Source organism: Lepisma saccharinum, chromosome 12 (genome assembly GCF_977018435.1).
Source record: "Lepisma saccharinum chromosome 12, izLepSacc3.1, whole genome shotgun sequence".
In the NCBI taxonomy this organism is placed as follows: domain Eukaryota; kingdom Metazoa; phylum Arthropoda; class Insecta; order Zygentoma; family Lepismatidae; genus Lepisma; species Lepisma saccharinum.
The window spans coordinates 65,577,777-65,603,903 of record NC_139240.1 but is presented as its reverse complement, the minus strand read 5'-3'; the positions used below and the strand labels follow the sequence as shown (position 1 = coordinate 65,603,903).

At 39.1% G+C, this 26,127-nt stretch overlaps 1 protein-coding gene across 4 annotated transcripts in view; it reads right to left on the bottom strand.

The window, feature by feature from the left end:
- LOC145996180 (putative ubiquitin carboxyl-terminal hydrolase MINDY-4) overlaps positions 1–26,127 on the bottom strand; it is a 92,249-nt gene that overhangs the window by 58,105 nt on the left and 8,017 nt on the right. The window contains exon 3 of one of the 4 annotated variants that reach the window (XM_083132538.1): positions 19,650–20,136. In XM_083132538.1, coding sequence (XP_082988664.1) covers positions 19,650–20,136 — 487 coding nt within the window. Of the gene's footprint in view, positions 1–1,419; positions 1,558–10,006; positions 10,072–19,649; positions 20,137–26,127 lie in introns of those variants that run through there. The other 3 variants (XM_083132539.1, XM_083132542.1, XM_083132540.1) reach the window with 3 other exon arrangements.

The window sequence follows — 26,127 nt, the reverse complement described above, 5'->3', positions numbered from 1 at the left end:
CACTTCAAGAGATGTCTTAAAAGATATAAAAAACTGTATGATATACCTAAATTTTAGAATTATTAATTTAATGACCCTCCACACACATATACATATACCTTACCTTCATTTTATATTGTTAAACTTTAAAAAAATGGACTTGGTTTACAACGCCCCCCTGATAACCCATGAACCCCCCCCCCCCTTGAGATCAATTCTAGCTACGGGCCTGATTCGTGCCGAAGTTCTGAAGATCCAGAAGGTATCCAGTACATATCTCCACAGGATATCCAAGTGTTCAGGGGACATCCATCGGATATCTACATATTGTAATAACGATGCCATTCTATACTGAGAGTCGAAATATTAAAAAAAAAAATAGAAAGAAACTAGTGGAGGTGTTTCTTGGGGGAAGGGGCGTGGCTTACCTTGTCCCCTTTGGGGTTGCCATTAAATTTTTCACACATCAGCTCAAGGTCTCGCCACACAAGGTTACGGGATTAAGTCACGCCTTGGACATGGGCGCTCCCCTGTGAGCAAGGGCGCCCGCATGCGAGGAACAGGGGGCACTTGCCCTCCCCTCCCCCCGCGGAGATATCTAAAAAAAAATCATGTAATTCGAATGTGAAACTGTAGCGATATTTTCTTACAAATAATATTGTTTTCTGCGATTTACAGGCTGTCAGATATAGAAATTAACTGCCATGTCCAACAAAATCGAGAGAATGATTTCATAAGAGACATTAGAATCATGCTCACTGCCGTAACTATATGCGTGACCTGATCTGGGAAGGACATATTAATAATCCTGACGTTCGAAACTTAAAAAAAAACCTCTCCATTTCCCGACCAGGGAAATGCGGTGAAAATCTCGAATTGTACACACTATTTTCCCTTCAAGTGATTGTTTTTGCACTTGTGGAATAAGAACTGTTATTTTCAAGATTTATAGTGCAGAAAATAATAATAATAAGCGTTTCTATGCCCGGAGGACAGGATATGAATTCTTACTCTGTCCCGCTCCAAAGAAAAAAATCTGCGGAGTGAGTGTCTCTTTTGTCTAATCACCATTCATCTTCATCCTTGACCTTAGCCTCAAGAGGCAGAAAAGCAACGCAAAATAAGGAAGATACGCACACACACACACGATTGCTTTTCTGTCTTCCTTGGTTAATAGCGGCGACGAGAATGTAAATGATAAAATAGGCGAAAGAACAAATGTAAACATACACGCCTTACATATGCAAGATACGAACCCGCAACCTAAGATTTCTCAAACCGTTACGGTATTCAGTGTGCTAAAAAAGATGAAGGCAAGGTTACACCCACCCAGAAGCAGCACTGTAGCCATACACGCACACACCGCCTGGCAACACAAACAACCGTATGTTGTAAACAATGCCGGATGAAATCAAAAAAAGGCGAGGCAGAAATACTTACTCGGTGTGGATGTTGGAGAGGTACGGACGTTCCTGTGGCGGTAGAAGGGGTGCATTATCAGGTTCTCATTCCAGCACTTCCTTCCCTCTTGTATTTCACTAGTTGCACCTCAGCGATGTCGGCCCGTCATGGTTGACTGAGGTGAGAATCGATACTTGTACGATGCGATGCGATGCGATGCGATGCGATGACGAAACGGATCGCCTCGCTCCTAAATAACGTGCTCGCTCCGTCGCCACCCAACTTCGCGAACCGACAAACTCTGTCCCAGTGGGTCAATGTGCTACGGGAGGGGGAAAAAAACAACGAGACGTGGGGAGAGAGAAGACTAGACGGAACTTTCGTGATAGAAAAAAAAGCGGCTAAAACTTTGACGATACGGTTTAACGAACCGAATCTTTTAACAAGTCTTCTTCCGGGTTGTCAATTTTGCTTAGATGAACGCTGTTATTGAATATAGGTCAACATAGGCGTGCGCAGACCCTCTGATTAAGGGGGGGGGGGCAAAAGCCTTGATGAAAGTTCAATCGGAGAAAGAAAAACCTCATTCCACCTCACTGTTTTATTGTATTGATGGGTATAAACAGGGGCGTGTATAGTGTGTATCCGGACTCACCGAAAATCACTCTATTAGAAGAATTCCAGCTTCCGTGGCACAAAAGTTCTCTGTTCCCCTCCCCCTTTTATTTCTCTTCTCTGTGGTTCAGACTAATTTACATATACACATGATTTCGTGCAGCAGAATCAAAACAACTGCACATAATTTATTCATTTCCAACGTATGACCAATTTATTCTGCGACCCACAACTAGGCTGACGAATAAAATGTGTGTCTTACTAACTAACTCTCTAGCCTTCTTAAACCCGAAGGTTCGTGGCTGCAGCAACACAGGCCTTCCATCTGTCAATATCTTGAGTAAGATCTATATACTCTTTTCCATCCCTACCGATTTCGTTTAGGTCCATCTCAACGTTATCTCTCCATCTCCGTCTTGGCCTTCCTACAGATCTCTTACCATCAGGTAAGTGAGTCTTACTGATAAGTAATTTGTTGGAGAATGAAGTGAGAGAGTCCAATTACATACAAAATAAATCCAACGTGGTTGCTTGAAACTTTCTTCGGCTTTAAAATACTTTATTTTTAAAGAAAATAATATTGTTTAATAACGGTAAAAAGATTTCTCTACACTAAATTTCTAAGTGAGAGTATTAGGAGGGGCAACTGTCCCCCCTTGCCCCCGTGCGCATGCCTATGTCCCTCTAGTGAGTTTCAAATAAACAGTGCAAAGATTGATCTGGTTTCTTTTACTTCGCTTTTCTGCCAGGGCCTTCCGATGATGTAGTGGTAACATCGTCGCCTTGTAATCAACCCCCACTTTAAACTGTCCCGATTAGCCATACTGTGCATAAAGTGGACTTAAAAACAACTGAACTCAGCTTTTATGCTACTTTTCGCTAATCGCGCGGATGAGGATGAGTGATGATATGATGAAGGGACGCGCAAATAACATCCATGCCCAGGCCGGGATTGAATCCGAGACCCCTGTCGTCGTATTGCGCTGTGCTAACCACTCCGCTACAGAGGTCGGCGGTCTCTCGCTCTCTCTCACATCCTCGACATTATAAAATACAAAAATATGTTTTAAGTCCATTCAGATAGGCTGATGGAGACACGAACTACAGTTTACAGTGAAATACGAAGCATTGTGGAATGTATCTCCACAGAAAATCGATTACAAAAAAGTCTTGCGACCAGTGGCGTGTTCAAGAGAGGGTTGGTGGGGGTCATACCCCTCCCTTTTCCCTAGTATTCCTAAATGAAATAACGTTAAAGGCACGAAAAAATGGCCAAATGAGGGCTGACTATTTACAAAATTATACTATATAATTCGTATATATGCATAACACACCCTTTCGAAAATCCTCGGCACGCTACTGCTTGCGTCGCTTATGTCCCAGCACAAGGGTCACCGCAAACATGGGAGTCTAGAAGGGGGTGGGGGGGGCACGTCCCTGGAAAATGGATGTTACCATAAACTTATATATTACACAAATATATTTAATTTTAGTCACAGTAATTGTATTTACTACTACCTGATTGCCCGGCGTTGCCCGGGTATTTATTTATCCCAATCTTCAATTAGACAGGAAAATAATGAATTTTAACTATAGTGTAAAATGAACTTGGAGTTGAACGGAATTGGAAGTGTCACTATTCATCTTAGGGAACCCGAAAACTATGGATTCCACACTAATATCGGTCGTTTTCATTGTTCTTCCATGTCACTCCCCTTCCCACCCACACCCCTAGGGGTGCCAGGGGTGTCTTACCCCCAAAGTATTTCTTTCCAGATTGTAAGTGATGTGTGTTGAAATTGCTCGAGGATAGCAATATCGCACCTTCTGTGTAGGCAACCAACTTCGCAGTGCTGTGTTGCAGGAAGCATAACTTGCAGGATACGACACGAAAATGCCACGCAACAGAATGCTATTTTATGTGCCCTTCCCACCCCCGCCCCTAGCGGTGCCGGGGGTGTCTTACCCCCACAGTATTTCTTTCCAGATTGCAAGTAATATGTATACCAAGTTTGGTTGAAATCGCCCCGGCGTTCGAGAGTTATTGCTGAACGAACAAACCCACATACATCATACATCCATTTTTATATATATAGAAGATAGATAGATTGGAAGAGGGTTGCAGGAACCTGATAACTTAAATCTGAAAAAGTGTTGTTTTTTTTTGTTTTGTTTTTTTTGTTTTTTTTCAAGAGGCAACACTATTGTGGGGAGAAATATGCCTCGTTTGCACCCCCTGGGAAAAATTATCTTGCTTTTCCCTCCCTGGAAAAAAATCCTCCGGACGTCTATGCCCGCAAGAGTATATTTTCCGAACCATTTCCCACATCTATTTGTAACTACCTTCCTCACTCTTCCTGTCCATGGCCTTGACCGCGAAACATTAAGCTAGTGTTCATACGGCACGCAAAGGGAGTTCCTAGAATATTGAAATAACGATCCTAGAATACTGTGTTCGAACGGACGAAGCGAATGCTGCCAAAAAAAATGTACAAATTTTCACCACCAGGTGGAAATGTGGCGTTTAAAATAAAATGTCTGCAGCTCATTTCAAGCATCAGATTGCGTTGAAACTTGATGTAGAGATTATGGACACCATGGGGAAACGAATATGACGGAAGAATAGTTCAAATTCTCACCATCTTCGTAAGATACTGCAATAAGGAGATTAACAGCAAGAAGTTAACTTTTTGATGTGTTCTTATACACGAGATATGACTTCCTACCACCCAGCTACATCTATATTACCTGCCACAGATCCCATGTTTGGACTTCCCAGGAAACCTCTGTTCTCTACCGATTCACTATTAAGTTCACACTGGCAGTTCTACACCGATTCACTTCTAAGGCCAGACTGACACACTGTTTTTACTGATTCACATCTAAGACCCTAAGACCAGATTAACACTTTTCTTTTACCGATTCAATTCTAAGTTCAGAGCGACGCTACTCTTCAGCGAATCACTTCTAAGGTCAGATTAACACTGTTGTTCACAGGTTCATATCTAGGGTCAGACTAACACTATTCTTTACTGATTCACTTCCAACCTAAGGCTGACGCTATATTTACCGACTCACTTCTAACCTAAGGCTGACGCTCTATTTACCAATTCACTTCTAACCTGAGGCTGATGCTCTGATTCACTTCTAACCTAAGGCTGACGCTCTATTTACTGATTCACTTCTAACCTAAGACTGACGCTCTATTTACTGATTAACTTCTAACCTAAGACTGACGCTATATTTACCAATTCACTTCTAACCTGAGGCTGACGCTCTATTTACCGATTCACTTCTAACCTGAGGCTGACGCTCTATTTACGGATTCACTTCTAACCTAAGGCTGACGCTATATTTACCGATTCACTTCTAACCTAAGGCTGACGCTCTATTTACCGATTCACTTCTAACCTGAGGCTGACGCTCTATTTACCAATTCACTTCTAACCTGAGGCTGACGCTCTATTTACTGATTCACTTCTAACCTAAGGCTGACGCTCTATTTACCAATTCACTTCTAACCTGAGGCTGACGCTCTATTTACCAATTCACTTCTAACCTGAGGCTGACGCTCTATTTACTGATTCACTTCTAACCTAAGACTGACACTATATTTACCGACTCACTTCTAACCTAAGGCTGACGCTCTATTTACTGATTCACTTCTAACCTGAGGCTGACGCTCTATTTACCGATTCACTTCTAACCTGAGGCTGACGCTCTATTTACTGATTCACTTCTAACCTAAGGCTGACGCTCTATTTACCAATTCACTTCTAACCTGAGGCTGACGCTCTATTTACCGATTCACTTCTAACCTGAGGCTGACGCTCTATTTACGGATTCACTTCTAACCTAAGGCTGACGCTCTATTTACCGATTCACTTCTAACCTAAGGCTGACGCTCTATTTACCGATTCACTTCTAACCTGAGGCTGACGCTCTATTTACCAATTCACTTCTAACCTGAGGCTGACGCTCTATTTACTGATTCACTTCTAACCTAAGACTGACACTATATTTACCGACTCACTTCTAACCTAAGGCTGACGCTATATTTACCGATTCACTTCTAACCTAAAGCTGACGCTCTATTTACTGATTCACTTCTAACCTAAGACTGACGCTATATTTACCGATTCACTTCTAACCTAAGGCTGACGCTCTATTTACGGATTCACTTCTAACCTGAGGCTGACGCTCTATTTACTGATTCACTTCTAACCTAAGACTGACGCTATATTTACTGATTCACTTCTAACCTAAGACTGACGCTATATTTACTGATTCACTTCTAACCTAAGACTGACGCTATATTTACCGACTCACTTCTAATCTAAGGCTGACGCTCTATTTACCAATTCACTTCTAACCTGAGGCTGACGCTCTATTTACTGATTCACTTCTAACCTAAGACTGACGCTATATTTACTGATTCACTTCTAACCTAAGACTGGCGCTATATTTACCGACTCACTTCTAACCTAAGGCTGACGCTCTATTTACCAATTCACTTCTAACCTGAGGCTGACGCTCTATTTACTGATTCACTTCTAACCTAAGACTGACACTACATTTACCGACTCACTTCTAACCTAAGGCTGACGCTCTATTTACCGATTCACTTCTAACCTGAGGCTGACGCTCTATTTACTGTTTCACTTCTAACCTAAGACTGATGCTTTCATCTTTACTGATTCATTTCTAACATCAGAAAAACAATATTCTCCACCGATTCACTTCTAAGGTCAGACACGCTGTTTTTCACCTATTCACTTCCAGGATGAGACTGGCTCTCATCTCCTCTCGCTGTTCGTCTCAATTCTACAAATCGCGGTTCCTGTCGATTCAGATCCGGTAGCGAACTTCTATCGGATTACGCAGGTAATAGAATTTCTAGCTCTTGCACTCCAGCCGGACGGAGGACATCTGTAGAATGGAATTCTTGGTGGCAAGGTTGTGAGTCGAACACTCAATGCGCTTGGCCACCAATGTTTTGTAAACTTTAAACACTACAGATGATGCAATTTGCATTTACATATCGCTTTAATTCCTAAGCCTCTCCTTGGGTAGAGTTTCAAGATCTTGAAACAATTGTCCCGCATTTTTCTGAAATTATTTCAGAAAAATACTGGACAATTAATTTTCAAAATGAGCACAATATTATACAAGCAACAAACAATGTTTATCATGAACAATACAACAATGATAGTTCAATTTCCATATTGTCATAATTATAGTATTAAGAAATGATAGGGAAAGAGCATGTATTTGTGCTCATCTTCAACTACATGTTACTACATAACCCACGAAGTTGTATAAAACTGTTATAACACTGTACATCAAATTGAAACATTTCTCGACCAATAATTTCAAACAATGAAATATGAGACAAAGGTTTGTCCTGGGACCTTTTATGTGGACAATGGGACACCTTAAATAAAAACGTTCACGTATTTTACGGGACATCTGGGAACCTTACTCTGGGCGGGTATGAAGCGGATTGATTGACTGAATGCAAAAGTATGGATGCGTCAGCACTCTGGCTATTTGTACGCGTATCGTAATACGATGACAAGCTCATTATCACAACTAAATAGAAGACCGTGTGTCACGAATTTAATTAAAAGTGTCTACACAAAACTTATTCTTGATCTCCATATCGAGATTAAAATAATTAAAATTCCCCCTCCCCTATGCTTTGCGCCACGCCATGAAGGCGTATAGGGGGTGTGGAGTAAGGGCCCCACACTTTCTTGATCACGGCAGGTGGGTGGGGGTGATGTGATCAGCACCACGCCCCTGGCCGCCTTTATACCGCGGAGTTTCCTCCAGGTATCCACTTTATACGACGCTGGGTGGGCGCCGGAGCCGCTTGAACAGGTGGGAAAAATCCTGATTCTCGCCCGCCGGGGATCGAACCCGGGTCTCTCGCATGGTAGTCAGACGCATTAAAATTCCTCAGACGTAAAATCTCCATTAGAGGTGAGGTTGCCGACTTCCGCGGTGAAGTGAACAGCGTAACACGATACGAAGCCCGAGGTCCTAGTTTCAAACCATTTCAACATCGCCGCGATTCTACAGAGTTAGAAAAAGTGACGTACAGCAACCGAAACAAAAAGAAGGAGAATAGACAGCACAGTCTCACATAGGATTATTCTGATTGCAGATCCGTGTGCCAGAGCGCCGTTAGGATGTGCGAATGCTCGGAAGTGTGATTAGCCCTTGAGTGCCATCCGAAAAGATAATCTTCCTTTAAACCTTTCAGCGCTTGAAATTGAAATTAAGCAGGCCCGAGGATGGAGTACTTTAGAGAAATTTTCACAACTCGGATGACGGGAGAATTCGAGCACTGGAGAACGGTGGAGAGGTATTATCGAAATCAATATGCACACACATAAAAATATGAAAAAGCGATTGTCAACGTCTATTCAAAATAATATACGATTATTGCTCATACCTGGGAGGGAGGAGGTTGAGTGTTTTCGTAAACTCGATCTAAAAATGTATCTGGAAAAAAAACCAGTAGTCATGTGCCATTGTGATGCACCGTGACAATGCCTCTGGACACATACACACACAGCTAATGACAGTTGATGACCTAAAAAATATAGGTATATGACCTATAGAATGTCCTAAAAAATGTGAAAAATGACGTAAAAAATGCAAAAAATGACCATTAAATTTGTGAGTTTCAGGTTAAAAATTGAAATGAAAGGAAATTAAACAAAATGCAATCTTACTTTCACAAAAAAAAGTCGTATACACTGAATCAAGAATATTACCAAAATGAAAGAAGTGACAATATATGACGAAACAATACACCGAATATTGCGAAAAATGACTGAAAAATGCCGAAAATCGGAGAAAATGACCTAAACCCTCAAAATTGGCAAAAAATGCAAAAATGCACTTTACAATTACCGTTTTTGGGTTCTGGACGAAGTGTAATTTTGTGTGTATCTAATGGGCATCGTGTCCGAGATGTCAGAAAAAAGATGACATTTCATCAACTTCCGCTCCCTACTAATTACTTTCTGGGGGCATACTCATGAAAGTTCTCAAGTAACCACCCTACATCCTAGGCATCACAAGGTGAGACTTCCTCATATTCCCTTTAATGAGGACTGCCAGGATGTATCCAAAAATAACGGGACGGGACTAATAGTATTGGCTCTCTTTATTAAATTTCAGTAACAAACTTTCAAAATAGTCTCCTTTTGAAGTGATGCACTGATTCCAACGTTCAATCACACTTCTCAAAGCAACATTTGAAGCCATTCTTTGACAATCCTGTTTAGCACACCCGAAAGAGAATTATTCAGCTCACTGTCTGATTGAATGGTGTCTTTCAAAACATGCCTATTTTGTGGCATCAAATAGTACCACGATCCACATGATCCTAAACAATTTCAAGCCTTTCAAAGAAAATATTATTGCCATGCGCTGCTGCAGGTTCAAATCCACGCTCGGTAGTAGAAACACGTCCTGAACAAACGGCTGCCTCTCGCCAACTGAATAGTTCCAGAAAAGTGGCGCTTATGTCGCGACGTCATTCAAGGTCACGCCCCTGTGTGACGACAGCTAACCTTTCTTTATTGATACCCCTCGTATATTGACGAAAATATAAAATCCGACAAAAAATACATGCCAGTGTAATTTTTATGTAGCATCATGATGATTCAAGAGTAGTTACTGAAACACCCTAATCAATGTGCAAATTAGCAGGGGGGATGCCGGGGATTTGCCCCCACAAAAGAAATTATTCCCGTCAAAAGCAAATGAGCAAAAGAAAATAAAGTAGCATGCTCAAATAAACCTACCTACGGAAATAAAATCACAAATGCGTCACTGAGTGGGTATACCCCCAAAGCAAAAGCTTAATTTGCACAGTGGTCAACGGACACATGTTGAATAAACAAAATGTTGCCGTGACATGTCAGAAGAGTCTACCGGGTGATGAGATATCAAACGGTGTGAACGCGGCACGGCTTCAGAACAGAAAACTTACCTGCTTTCGCGCCTTGCCCCATACGACTCCCGCCATGGTCCCATTTGACGGTCGTCACTCTTTCTGTTCTCCTTCCCTCCAAAGACGTCCGATGTAGGTCACGCGATTCGCCACCGACTTCAGACGGAGGCGGGAACGTCTTGGCGCTCAATAATTTTCCCGGAGTCTGTTCTTTAATCTCATCGCAACGCCAAAAGAAGAAGTCCGTACGGAACATGTAAAATTGATTCGGCAAATTGGCAGTTGCTCTGTGAGGAAAAGACTGCGAGGAAAAGCAAATTAAAAACAAGGAGTCCTACTGTACAGAACACCCTAGCCAAGCCATCACCCACGAACTGCACGTCTTTCCTTGCCTGCATGTGTGTGGATTAAGATCTTCCGTTTTACAGAAACGAACATAATAACCCGTGGCGCAACAGCCTGTGACGTGTGGTCAGCACGACGAACACCCAGTAGTTTCCGTAACCGGGTTATGCTACTGATTCGTAGCTCCCCAGTCTCCTCATGATGCTAGGTGGCTACCGGTCCCATACACGCCTAAATCTGAGGAGAAAGGATGTTACGCTTCCCCAAGGAGACTCGAACCAGAGCACTTGCCTTAGCCGGAGCCCAAAGCATGACGCCTTATTCCACACGGCCACATTGCGGGAATACAGAAACTGTTATAGATTTCAATTTTCTTTTAATAGAGGAGAAGGTCTAAATATGGGCGAAGGTTTAAATATGGGTTTTGGAGTTATCAGCGCTCCCGAGTGCTGCAGCCTGGCAGAAGCTATTGAAACTGGTTATCTGCCAAGGACAAAGGTTGCCGCGCCAATTCGCAAGAGAAAGTGATGGTTAGATTCGGCCTTGGACACTGTTATAGAATTGCGACCTCCGAAAACTTTTTGCGGCGGGTATGTTTTAATTCGGCGTTTTCTGAATTCTCATCTGCTTTGTATGGGTTATGATATTAGCGGTACTTAAAACAAATGTGGGCTTTTATAATGCCATGATTTGTTTGTGAAATATGTATCACAGAGCGCGAAAATCAATTGAAGAAGAAAAATAGCGTGATGGTCTAAATATGGGCTATGACATGAGGTCTAATGTTGAGATCATATTTTCAACAAATATTTGGATGTTTTTCTTAATTTCGATTTTTCCCATTCCACGTGATTTTCAAAACAACAGATTATTCATAAATATAAATTTTATAATGTTTTAGCGATAAATGACTGTTTTTTAAATTTTAAATTGTTTTTTGTGATATTGCCACTAGTAGACCATATTTAGACCACAAGTTTGAAATACATCATTTTACCATTTTTTGGAAATTGCTTTTTTTAAAGAAAAATGGAGACCTTCTATACTTTGGCATGCTATTACATTTAAGTATATATTTCATAGATATGCATTTTAAAGGCAGGTGCTTGATATATTATTTTCTTTCCTCCGAAAATGACAACATAAAAATGGGGCCCATATTTAGACCTTTTCCTCTAATATTTTTGTACAGTAACCGGCAATAAAAATGGGACACGTGGATCCTGAAATATTCGCTTCCCTGCAAAGCGTTATGTTATGTGTGTTGCCTAACTCTACAGCACTGGTAGAAGTTGCCATTAAACTCCACTTTATCACAGTAAAGTTAGGCAACACACATAACGCCTTGCAAGGAAGCAAGTATTTCAGGATATGCGTCTCATTTCTATTGCAGGTGACTGTACATACATGGTGATATCAACCGTACACACATCCACGAACTTATTATAAGTGGTGCTTAACTCTTAAAAGAACATTTTGAGTGGAATTCTGAATAGGAAAATGAATGGAAACAATTGAGGGGTCTAGTGAGAGAGGGAGCTATGCCACAAATCTTGAAAATTTTATTTTTTTCCATTTTCAGTCTTCTCCTAGCATCTGTCATCTATCATGTGAACTACAACCATGTGGCATAGCTCCCGCTTGTTCTGCAGCAGATTTTCTGAGTTCTTGAATACGTCTTCATCAGCATTTTGAGTGAGAGAAGGAGCTATGCCACTTACTGATGGTGTCTGCAATAGGAGTGGCAGAGGTTGTGTTGCAGTAACCGGTGCTAGATTTAATATCAGCCCTGAAGTTAAAATATCTCATGCCAATAATGCCTTATATTCCTCCAGTTTTTCATGGTGTTTACCAAAAACTAAAATCCACAGAAACAACGAACAGTGGAGATCCTCCAGAAGACATATGAAGTTGTCTTTATGTAGATCATATGTAACCCTGTGAACATGATTTACACTCAGGCAAAAGTATTTAAGCCTTGTTCAAAGTATTTGATGTGCTAGATTGATTTTTTCGCATGGGTATACTACAACAATATACTATACATGTTCATAATAAATGGTATTTATATTGAAATTCATATTTTTCCTTTTGAATAATTTACCTAACAATATGTTCAGCAAAAAAAAAATACCCTTTGTTATACAAATTATGACTCAACGCAATGGTTTAGAAAACTCAATTTATTTCCATTTCTTGTCAAAGTGGCATAGCTCCCTCTCTCTCTAGATCCCTCAATTGTATTGTGCTATTTTCTTCAGAGGAATCACGATGGTCCAGACGGTAGTACATCTGATTGTCACGTGGGAAACCCGGATTCGATTCTCAGGGTGGGTGATTTAAGGTGGGACATTTTCCGAACTTCTCTCTCTACATAAACCAGTTCTGGGGATCACTCAATCTCCAATCAATGATAGGTTGGGTTTCTAAGCCCACTTTAGGTACAGATAGGCTAATCGGGACTGAACCTACAGTTTAAAGTGAGATCTGAACTACTGTGCAATGTGCCTTCACCGAGTATCGAACCCGTGACATCTTGGTCACAAGGTGATGACGTTATACGACTATGCAATCCAGGAGGCAATCAATAGTTGGGAAAGGCAACTGGATCATGGTGATGATCACATCATCTCCACAAATGGTCGAGATTGTGAATGTGTGGGACGACCCTGCCACCATACTTCTACTATGTGACTTCAGGGCATGGTGCGAAGGATGGGGGGTCTCTCCAAAGCCAACAATCACCTTGTAATCAAGGGGTACCAGGTTCGATACCCGATGAGGCACATAGTGTTTTGGGTGTCACTTTCAACAGGTCCAGTCACGATTAGCCTTCCTGTGCATAAAGCAGACTTAAAACAACAGGCAATAAACACCAGGCAACATTACCATATGAAAAGTAAAATGAGTTTCTTACCCCATAACTATCATCTTCTTAGGTCTCTATGATATCAACAATATACACACATTGTAAGGTTACCTTCCACATATAACAAAGGTTTATTTAGTAAGCAGGCAATGGCATTCCCAAAAATTTAAGAAAGGGGTGATTAAAAAGTTCTTTTTTTGTAGTCAGCCCTATATTTTCACACTTCTTCAAAAATATAACATTTTAAAAAAGTAAATCTAGATCAAAAGGAAATTATAACCCTTATCACCCAGCTTGGACACGAAAATGGATTTGGTTCCAAAACGACTCACCAGCTTCAAAGGTAACTAACTTATCTTGACAGTTTCTGTAAGTCTCTGCAGAGTTTCACTTAATGCACTTTCAAATCAGGACTTGTCATTTTCTTTATCCCATTGCACAGTGATCTACAAATGCCATGGAAAACCTGGATAAAACTATTTTCTTTTCTCCGTGTCCTCTGAATGCAATTTTTTCGTATATATTATATGTTCAAAATATTTACAATTGCCATCTGAATTGTGGCCACAGGGACTGGAGGGAACGTTTAAGGAAGTCAATTAAATTCTTTTGTCCTGCACTGTGGCCAAGCAGTCTAAGGCATCATGCTTTGGGCTCCATCTAAGGGATGCATGTTGGTTAAAGTTTCCCGGGAAAAAGCGTAACAACTTTTCTCCTCAGATTCCAGCCTGCATATGGGACCTATGGCCACCCACCAACGTGAGGTAATTGAAGAGCTACGAATGAGTACCGTATGCCAGTCACGGGAAACCTACAACAACAACAACTGGGGTTCGTCGTGCTGACCACATGTCACAGGAATGATCTTCCACCTTGGAAAGGGGGAGTGACGCCAGCAGTTGGTTGGTAGGTAAGCTCTGGCCCCCACGGGCTGTTTCCTCACAGGTCATTATAATACATGGGGAGTGTTCAGATAATTAGATCGGAGGAGGTTCATCATTGTTCTCCCCCCCCACACACACACACCAAGAGCTAGTCCTAGCATGATGTCCCAGATATTCCTTTATATGCTTGTTCTGGCCCTTTTGGCCTCTTCCAACATATTCCTATCGGCAGAAGGACAGCCGATATAATCCCTGGGCCACGGACAAGTATCTTGTGAACTCAAGCTGGCATACTGAACCACAGATAGGACAAGAAGTGCAGCTCTCTTTTCTTCTTGGTACACCTCTCAAATTTCCCCACGTATAGGTCCAGTCCATAAGACAGTGCCTCAAGGATTATGGAACATTTCTTGAGCTTTCTATCTACGACCGTTATATCCACCACTCTGTCGAAGTTCTGGGTATTTATGTTATTGGAACTCTCGCTTCTCCGTTGCATTGGTTCATCTACAATGACGTGGCACAACAAATGTGAAGAAAATGTATGTGTTTTGAAACCCCTCTTTCTGGGCTCTCTCCTTAAACTGAGATTACCCAGTTGTTCCATTCCAACCCCAATTAACAAGAATACATATCTCTGTATTTTTAAGGCACTCTCAAAATAACTGTCTCTTGCACTTGAAGAAGTCCGCACATGGTATGGCCTAGCAATGACTGAACGGGAACTTCAGTGGCTGATTCAATTACATTGATTGATTTGATGTTACGCACAGAGAGGCTAATTGGGACTGGACCTACATTTCAAAGTGGAATCCAAACCACTGTGCAATGTGCCTCCACCAAGTATTGAACTCAGGACCCCTTGATTACAATGCAGCGATGTTACCATTACGCAATTGTGAAGGCCCTGATTCAGTTACCTAGGTACATACAATTCTTCATAATAGCACACCTGCTTGGCTTCCAGAACATGGTTATAGGAAGGGTATATGATATGCTGCAAGTTTGATCGAACTGTCAAATATGACAAGCAATTTGTCAAAAAAAAATATGTCATGTATCAAATAACATTTTATGACTTTTTATGAAAAGGGGCAAGAATGTGCAAAAACTACTTTTGGATCCTGAAAGTAGAAACAGTAAGCCTAACATAAGATGGTTTAATCATAACTTCAGCTTGTTTCAATAATTTTGTTACTCTACGAGAAGTATCAAAATGGAAAAAATCTAAAGTGTTCATCACTAACTTGAGTTCCCACACATTAAGAAATAATCACTTTATTAAACAAGATTACAAAACTATCTCATTAAAATTGAAGCTTAAAAGTAAGAAAAACTAAGTTTGAAACCACAATTGACATCCAATGTTTATAAAGACATAAAACTAACTACGTGGAAAAGTTTTTCTATAACAAACATCACATCATCACCACACTTCAATACCTGCTAGCCGATTGAAGGCGACAGTTATCGTGCAACAGCATGTGGTTTCCAAAATAAACATCATTTTATTCTTGAATTACAAAGGTACCGAACCTATTTTTTACAACTTCAAGTTTTGGGTTTTCCATTCACTTGGACCACTGTGCGTTGTCCAAATCTATGAGCACTCAGATACTTTACGTGCCCCAGGTATGGCATTCTTCAATATGTGATACAGTAATTTATCCACTCACACCACCAACATCGCCAAAATTTCCTCAACAGCACAGCAAAGTATGGAAGTCACAAAAACACATGCCATTCTATTAATGCCGGGAAAAACATTCAGCATTAATCCAGCATGGTTGCAGCTACTGCCTTAATATCACTTCAAAATATTTTAAAAACTATAACATGGAGACCATGGGCGTAACTTGGGACCTAACTTTGAGGGGGCAGAATCAAAATGGAAGTAATTTTGAGAGGGCAAAATTAAACTGAGCCTAAATTTGAGGGGGGGGCAGAATTACACTGGGCCTAATTTTGAGGGTATAGACTGAAATTTGGGCCTAATTTTGAGGGTATAGACTGAAATTTGGACCTAATTTTGAGGGTACAGAATGAAATTTGGGCCTAATTTTGAGGGTATAGAATGAAATTTGGGCCTAATTTTGAGGGTATAGAATGAAATTTGGGCCTAATTTTGAGGGTATAGAATGAAACTTGGGCCTAATTTTGAGGGTATAGAATGAAATTTGGACCTAATTTTGAGGGTATAGAATTAAATTTGGGCCTAATTTTGAGGGTATAGAATGAAATTTGGGCCTAATTTTGAGGGTATAGAATGAAATTTGGGCCTAATTTTGAGGGTATAGAATGAAATTTGGACCTAATTTTGAGGGTATAGAATTAAATTTGGGCCTAATTTTGATGGTATAGAATTAAACTTGGGCCTAATTTTGAGGGTATAGAATTAAATTTGGGTCTAATTTTGAGGGTATAGAATTAAATTTGGGCCTAATTTTGAGGGGGTAGAATCAGACCTGAGGCTTAACTTTGGGGGAAGAGACTCGAAAAGTTTTCCATCCCATAAAAACAGCATCCAGGATTATTTGCTAAATAACTGTGATGTTTGCAAAATCACAAATATTACTCTTTATTACTTTGCTCCTCAGGTCACTAACTTGTAAATTTTAATAAACCTGAAAATTTTGGGGGGTGCCCCCGCCAAGTTACGCCTATGATGGAGACTTACATTTTGAGAAATAAGAAATGTGGTAGTAAATAATTACAGAGAAACTTTGTGGAAAACGTGAGTACTAGGTTTCTCCGTAATTATAACGTGGAGATTTAAAAAAAATTAAGGCACACATTACTAATGTTAATATTTGATGAGAGTGAACTATGTGGTTATGAATTGGATTGATTGATTGAAAGAAAATTTTTGGGTGCATCAACACTTGGGTCATTTTCACTCATTGCATTATGCATACACTTATTGTAATTAAAATCGACACCTGTCTCTGAGGACAAAAATCACCTTACGTAGGTTAAAAGCTGTGGCTGTAAAGGAGCACTCAGCACATATGGACAACATACATTCCTACAGAGGATTATAATGGCCGTAGGTCCAGGTGCCAGGGCCTCGTTGGACTCCAACATTGCAGATACTGGGGTGGAAGTGAGGTTGGAATTTGGATCCCTTCTCAAAAGGTCACCCCTTACACCCTACGAACTGGATGGAATGTAATGTAAGAATTGCAGCAATGTTCTCTAAGCAAGGTGGGTTGATTAAAATCAGGTTGATTTAAATGGCGATTTAAATCAAGATATAAATCAGGTGATTTTTTAAAAAAAAATCACATTTAAATCATAGAATAATGTACATAATGATTTTGTAGGAGAAGAGAGAGAGAGAGAGAAAGAAAGAGAACGAGAGAGAGAGAGAGAGAAAGAAAGAGAGAGAAATAGAGAGAGAGAGAACGAGAGAGAGAGAGAGAAAGAGAGAGAAGAGAGAGAAAGAGAGAGAGAGAGAAATAGAGAGAACGAGAGAGAGAAAGAGAGAGAAAGAGAGAGAGAGAGAGAAAGAGAGAGAGAAAGAGAGAGAGAGAGAGAGAGAGAGAGAGAACGAGAGAGAGAAAGGAGAGAAAGAAGGAAGGAGAGAATGAATGAAGGAGAGAATGAATGAAGGAAAGAAAGAAAGAAGAGAGAGAGGGGGAGTGAAAAGGAGAGAGGAAGGGAGAGAAAGGGAAAAGAAGAGAGAAAGAAAAAGAGAGAAAAAATAAAGAAAATAACTTTCTCTTTTCCTTTCATCTCTCTCTCTCTCTCTCTCTCAATCTTTTCCATCTCTCTCGGGAGGGTGGGTGGGAAGGAAGGAGAAAGAAAGAAAGAACCCCTTTCTCTCTCTCTCATAGATATCAGAATCACTTTTGTTGAAAGTACATTAATCTTGTAATCATTTAATGGTGATCATTAGGCTCTAAGATAGGAAAATAAAGGAAATAAAATATACTGATGGTGTGAAGCTCATACAAAAGAAAATATAAACACATTTCTCTTGATGTAAAATTCAATAATTTGTATAGGCAAAAATAGCAAATATTTTCTGTAGAAAAATATACAAAATACTAATCATGTTAAACCATAAATAGTGTCATTATCATTAAACTGTAAATAAACATGCTAGCTGATATTTTTCAAACTATCGTATAAAAAAATCTCCAAAATTCGACTACAAAGACTACCAACAATGATTTTTTAAAATTAAAAATCATGATATTTCTCCACCCTACTCTAAGGATATCAGTTCAAGCAGTGATCTATAATGTGAAACAGAATAGCAGATATTATATTCATGGAAGCAAGGTCTACATAAAAAAAGAAAGCCAGTGTTAGGAAAACCACAAGAAAATTGCAGGATGTTTAAATTACTGCTTGCTAGGTCAGTGGTAGAGCACGTTACATGGTCGACTTGAGATTTCACTACCCAAGTTCCAAGATTCAAGACCGAAGGCATGGGTGTTCTTTGCGGGTGTTATTTCGTCTATTTTCATCTCCAATGATCCTCATCGGCACGATTAGCCAAAACGCAATACCAAATAACAAACATACAATACAATAACTCCTGCCTATCTCCTTGTCTTGCAGTTTTCACATTATCTTTAATGTTATAAAGGAAGCAAGCAATGTGATTGCATGATATGTGGTGTTTCCTACATGAGATGATGGGCACTTGGGAGTAGCCAGTAAGACAAGCATATTCTTTAACCATCACCATGCTGCTACATGAATGGATGGTTGGTTGGTAGTTGTTGCAAGGAGGATAAGTCCTCAAACAGACATCCTCCAACAATTCTATCAGTGGCATCTTCATATTTGATTTCTTTGAATATTTTTATGGAATTATTCATGCCACAATTTTCTTTCAATCTTCTTCTTTATTTGATTTATTTTACTTCACTTTTCTGACACTTTTAGCTCATCACGAAGATGAGGATGAGTGATGACATTGATGAACATCCATGCCCAGGTTAGGATTCAAACCCGTGGAATCATAGCACAGTGTGATACCCACTCTGCCACAGAGGCCGGCATAATTTCTTCCACGATTCAAAAGATTTGTCTTTCTTTAATCTGGGTGATGATAATATATTAGTCTGCAACTCAGGAATTTTTTATCATTAAATGAATATGTAGTTTTTAATTGATAATGTACACTCTACACACACACACACACACACACACACACCCACACACACGCACACATAAAAGCATTGAAACACTGATATAAATTCTTCTTGTCTACAGAACTTAACATTCATGCTGACCTTGCGGCAGAATAGTTAGCACAGCATGCTAAGATGCCAGGGGTCACAGGTTTGAATCCCCACCTGGGCATGGATGTTCTTTGTGATTGTTCCTTCATTTCATCAATTTCATCATATCATCACTCATCCTCACCATCACAAGTAGCCAAAAGCATTGGAAAAGCGATGCTAAATAACGAAAATCAAATCAAAAATTAGTATGTGGAAAATGTAAAATCTAGGAAATAAATATTTGTTATATTTAGACCAGAAGATTAAACATAAAGGGTGTCCCAAATAAAACTATACCCAAACATATAATGAAGGAAACTGAACTAAAGAGCAATTGTTCTTACCTTCACGATTCATCTCCTGAACTGAACATCCTTCCTCAATTTCTTCCGGTTCATCTTTCACTTTTTCACTATCATCAACAAACTCTTCGACTAAACATTCTGTAACTTCTACATCAACTATATTAGACTGACTCTCAAGATCAATCTGTACATTTGATTCAGATATTTTGTCACTTTTTACATCAGTACCAACTTCAAGGGTGGTTTGAACATTACACACATTTTCTTTTCTCGACAAATCTGGAAGCAAAGTATTTTCAGCATTTATTGCACTCTTCAAATATTTCTTGCTGGGAGAGGATATTGCTTTCTGAATTAAATACTTAACTATTATTTCTATCATTGTACAAAGTGGTTTTTCGTCTTCTTTGTTCCTGCATAATAACTTTTCAATATGCAAATGTTTGGCAAGAGCAAGCCTGTTACTTATACTGTGTGATGTTCTTGGGAATTCTGAATCCATCATCTTCAATGTATTCCCCAAACCCTAAAAAGAGAGAGGTAACAATTTGTTGGCATAGGAAAATGCAAAGTACTAAGCTAATATATTTCTACGCTTTACTTGGGTGGCTAACTTGTTTGTTAATTAAATCATTTGGATGTGTAAGACTTCGACTACTTTCGCTAGGTGTGGTGATAAATCTTTTACCAAAATACATTGAACATTCAGGGAGATTTCCCATCAATGTCACAAGTGGCAAGCTACAGTCTGAATAAAGCAAAGAGCTTAAATACTAGAATTGAATCAGCCAGCACCTTTGTCAAAGCTTACTGCACTCCGATGACAGGGTAAGTGACCACTGAATGTTGGCATTTTTCCCCTGATGCTGTTCGATTAAAATCAGAATACATGTGGAAGGGTTGCTTCTAACTGTGTTTGTAGTGGCTCTAGAAGATTTTGGGCTGGAAGAACTCTTTATATTCTGGATGCGAGGGAGATACTAGTGAACATACAAGTATTTGAGTTGGAATTTGAGGCATGTATGAAAAATAAACCATTTATTTCTGTAAGTTTAGTTTAATTGCCTAATTTACTTCTTCATTCTTCAAAAGCGAGATTAATTAAATTTATTCAATAATTTCTCCAGCCACTGAAAACATCCGTACAACTGTTCCTTTAAACGATAAAGTGAATTCATGATGGATGCGGTAAACACGGTTTAAAATTACTTACGTGAAATTTAGAAATTTCGAAAATAATAGGATTTAACCATTAAATTGTGCAATGCGGAAGTGTGAAATTTCTAAATTTCATGTAAGTAATAAAGTGAAGACAGTAAAAGTACTACATGAAAACCCTTGATATGCAGCTGCAGCATCTGAGCTTGATTCAGGGATAGAGCAGATAACACATGTGCATACAGGTGGTGGGCAGTGACGTGCATTGTTAACGTGAGACAGCTGACGACTATGAGGCAGTTTTTAATCAAGGAACTTGATTCTTTTATCCATTTCTTTAATATTTTCACTTCTTAATGTCATTTTATTGAAGAGCCTTGAAGAAGTGTCCAGTGACGGGCACAAAACGTTGTTTTTTAAAAGAACAAGTCACACGTAAGAAAGATTATAATTGTATCTAAAGATATTTGTTTGGCGGTTACGCGGAGATAGGTAATTAACAGTACGTGCCTCACGAAGCCACTAGATGGGTGGCAAAATCGACCGTGAGAAAAATTTATGCAGAAAAATGAAAAGTAAGTTTATCAGAGTTAAAAATTATAATGTTCTCATTAGGGGTGCGCAGGGCAGAATTTTTTGGGTCGGGACGGGAAATGTTTTAAATCGGGATGGGGAAAATTAGCAATTTGGACAGGAGATGTTCGAAATCTGGAAATCTCAAAATCTACATGTCATTTTCACTTTAAGTGAATGTTTTTGCATTTCTGGGATAAAAACTACAATTTCCGATAAGTTCCAGAAACATACATTGAAGAAAACGTTGAGAATTAACGACTTTTTAAATTGACCATTCGGTATTTCCCAACTGCTCGGGAACCCGAAAAGTCGGGAAATAATTTCCCGAAGTCTGGATCAGGATGGGAAATTTTTTTCCCGATCCCGACTTTTCGGGATCCTGCACTCCCCTAGTTCTCAAGGATCATTTCAGCTCAGTTTCTGGCACAATCAATATTTTAGTAGTCCCATAACATTGCTCAATACCAGTGCTGATATATCAAGTTTTCAATAGTGACTTACAAAGGTCACTTATTATTTGCAATATGTCTACAGGAATTTCCTTCACCCATATTTGTTGCAGATACTTGATCACCAGAGTTAGAGGGTATTTCTATGCAAGTAAGGTATTACAGAAATTACAAAAGCAATTGTAATTAATTGTACTACATTACTTTGCAATACTTTATTTGAATTACCTTGTAAAATCAGAACCGGAGGATTTATTTGAAATGACAAAACAGACTTTGTTGTGTTATTTAAACTGTGCATGTAAAGTTATATTGGGAAGACAAGCACTACAGAGAGCATATGTGTAAAGAGTTGCAATGTGAAGATGAAAACTCATGTTGTACAACAGCTGTCTCTAAATGTTACAATAACAAAATAATAATGTCTAAGTTAAAATTGAGCAACTAAACACAAAAAGGATAGTATCTTACTTACATAGTAGTTTTTCATCCATCAGAAAGCAAATTAAGAAGGACACAAATAAAACACATGAGCGTAAAATTTAATAAAAATTAATTTACATAAAATAAATTTAACATATGAATGAATATATTTTACAAATCATGATGCAACATATATGTCAAATCTTGGGAACATACAGGGTGTACACAAATGCATATCAAAGTTTTAAACTTTTATATTTTCTATGTAATTCTAGAATATTTTGTAGCAAAATACTGGTGAATTGATGAATATAATATGATAGTATAATAGTATAATAGTATAATATAATAGTATAATATAGTATGATGTGCAGCATATGACCTCTAAAAATAAGGTCAACTCCACTATCAAGTACACGCCATGAGCAAAATAAATGAAATCTTCAAATTTTGCATTATTTCCAGGAGAACGAGCATTGTAAACATTAGTGACTCCTTGGAGGAATGGGTCGACAAACAGACATGATAAGGAGGTCTTGGCAGATGTACTCAAGGGTAACTGGAAATTAGGTCTGTAGAGATGATGGAAGCCGGCAGCAGGACTTAGATCAAGGAATGGTGGTGGAAGACTCATATAGGGTCTGGCAGAGGAGTTAGACGGTTTTGAAATGTGAATAACACACCTAATTTTCAAAGGTACAAAAATGTATTACTACAAAAATACAGATTATGGTATGCCATTTTAAGTTATTGTATGCCAATTGCCATGGCAATTCTTTATGACTTAAAAATGATTTCTAAGTGACTTCCATTTACGTGTACACACATTCGAAGCCTCTCCCAGAAGTTGAGGAGGGCACGTTGCAATATTTCACCATCAATGTTTGCAATTTCATCTCTAATTGCAAGCTTCAGGTCTAATGTGCGACGTTTATTCACATACACTTTGGATTTGAGGAATCCCCACAGAAAAATTACAGATTGTAAGGTCTGGTGACCGAGGAGGCCAGGGTATGTCACCAAACCAGGGAATGACATGTCCTGGAAAAGTTGATGAACAACAGCCATAGAGGATCTAGATGTGTGAGCCGTTGCTCCATCTTGTTGGAACCATATGTCTTGCTGATTTATCCTACGCCGAAGCCGACGAAGTTCTGGTAAAACAAAAGTATTCATCATTCCGATATAGCGTTCGGATTTCACCGTCACACAATCCCCATCTTCATCTTTGAAGAAATGTGGGCCGATAACACCAAACGCTCGATGTTGCACATTCCAGGGCTCCATGCTTACTGGGCTGACAACCATCACTGATTTTTTATTTGAATTTATTTCAATTGTTCGAACGGGCAAAGTGCTGACTCAAGATCTTACGTAGGTCATTCAAAAGGAAAGAAAAAAGGCCTTCGAATGTGTATAGAAGTAAATTAAAGGCATCATTTTCTTTTTACACGAACTGTCGTGGTAAATAAAAATGGCATGCAATAACCTGTATTTCTGTAGTAATACATTTCTGTACCTTTGAAAATTAAGTGTGTTATTCACATTTCAAAACCATCTAACTCCTCTGCCGGACCCTGCATTACTTATGGTTTAGACCACACTGCAAAAGGGTACGAAGAACTCTTTAGCTGTGATGAAGACAACTGTCTTAGGGGCAGGATACCCCATCTTCCGGTCAGAGGTTAAGGGTAGGGCTGACGACCCTACCAAAAAAAAAATAATCCTTTTTTAAAAATCCAAAAAATATATAGGGTGTTCCATATAGGATGCCGAATTAGAAAATTAAATAAAAATTGGGAAAATATCATGAAAATAGTTATATTTCACATATATGTAAGCAGTAACATCTAGCATTTACGTATGAAAGACAATGTCAGGCAAATGTCCACCCCTGGATAATAAACCTTTTCGAGCAAGGCCTCATCTCCAGGAAGCTATCAACTCGCGGCAAGCCACGGCACCTAGCGACCTGTTGGGTGAGATGAGTCAAGGCAAAAACCTTTTCCTGCTCCCACAAAAATAGGCAATAATTAGGCTGGAGAGTTCAATGAACTAACCGATCTCTAACTACGCACTGGTAATGATCAGGCTGGAAAGTTCATACGAGCTAACCGATCACTGATCATGTTTGTGAAAATGTCCACCCCTACTGAGTCTGCATGCATTTATATGCTCCACAAAATTATTGATAACCCTCTCGCAGATGTCTGTCCCGATGCCTCCAATCACTCGTATGACTTCCGCCTTCAGTTCCAAAAGCGTTCGTGGTTTGTTGGCATACACCTGTGATTTCACAAACCCCTATAAGCAGAAATCACAGGGTGTACAATCACACTCCACCTGTCAAAACCCACACCACACAGTCATTCTCAGCAGATGGATGGATTTCACGCTCCTGGATTATTCGAGGATTTTCAAAAGGAAACCACAAAAAACGAGTCAAAACAATTGAGGCTACATTAATCGGCATGACAACAGATGCCAACATTAGTAAGAACAGGTCTGCCAACCTCGAAACAAAACAATAGCACTCGATTCAAATTTGGCGTCCTATACGGAACACCCTTTAGAAAGCTGGTCGGATCAAATGATGTAGACAAAAGCCTGTTAATAGGAAAAAGATTAGGAAAATGGATATAAAAATATGAGAATTATATAACAGCCTGGTAAGATAAACAAAATATCGCATGAAATACTGAAGTATGCTTATGATGTAATAGCTATACAGGAAATTAGATTGAATGGAAGAATTGATAAAAAAAAATTGTAGTCTGCTGCATAGCGGACCAGAGATGAGAACAAAGAAAATAAGAAATAGTATTATCTCTTTTGAACCAACCTCAGACTGTGTAAAATACAACTTTAAAAAAAGGTCAAGGTTCACCTGAGTGAACTGAGTGCTGGATAAGTAAGTAAGGTCAATATTAATAGCTTCAACAACTTTATGTCACAATTTTCAAGTGATTATCGGTATCAGTATCGGCTCAGCCCTAACAAACATGCACACGAGACATGAGGGATGAAGAGAAAACAAACCTGAGGTATAATAATAAACAACAAAAGGGCAGCACACTCACACATTAGGATATTTACTTGTCTCTTCACTATTTTTCTTCTTGTCTTGTGTTTTACATGTCTATGTTTATTTCGCTGGTTGCAAATTGTGAAAGACACCTAGAATCAGGATGGCAACAGAATAGGACGGTGTATTCAATATTTTAATACAGTATTTTGATAACTATGGTAAGAATGCAAAATAAAAAAAACTTTGATGTAAACAATGTTGGATATTATTGTAAATTTAAATACAAATTTGCCAGCTCGTTGGAGCAGCATGTTAAGTAGTTGACATTAGCCACCAAAGTTTCCAGGTTCCAATCCCAATCTGGGTGTGAATGTCATTGGTGAGGGTTCCTTCATCAAATTTAATATAATTATCACTCATCCTCATCAGCATGATTAGCCACAGGTGGCAGAAAAGCAATGCCAAGTAAAGAAAAATACAAATTTAGAGACAAAAGATCTATTCAAAATATACTGAGAAATAGTGGTAAAACTTAACTTCTTACTGTACATAAATATCACATGAAAAAAATTCAGTCTCGTGAGGAACCATTTCATCTATATTTTACAATATATTTAAGAGCATTTTCTCTCAATTCCTATGTAGCAACATGCACTTGTAATTAAACAATGAATAATATGTATATGTTTTTGTCTATTCTTTCTTTCTCTCTTTTCTCTATTCTATCTCTCTTTTTCTCTATTCTTTCTTTCTCTTTTCCTCTATTCTTTCTCTCTATTTTTCTGCTGCAAAGAGAGCATTTCACTCGAGCAGCAAAAACGATGCTAGATAGCATATAAATTCGAGACTTTCTTTGCTCAAAAAGGCAAAACAAGTGATATTA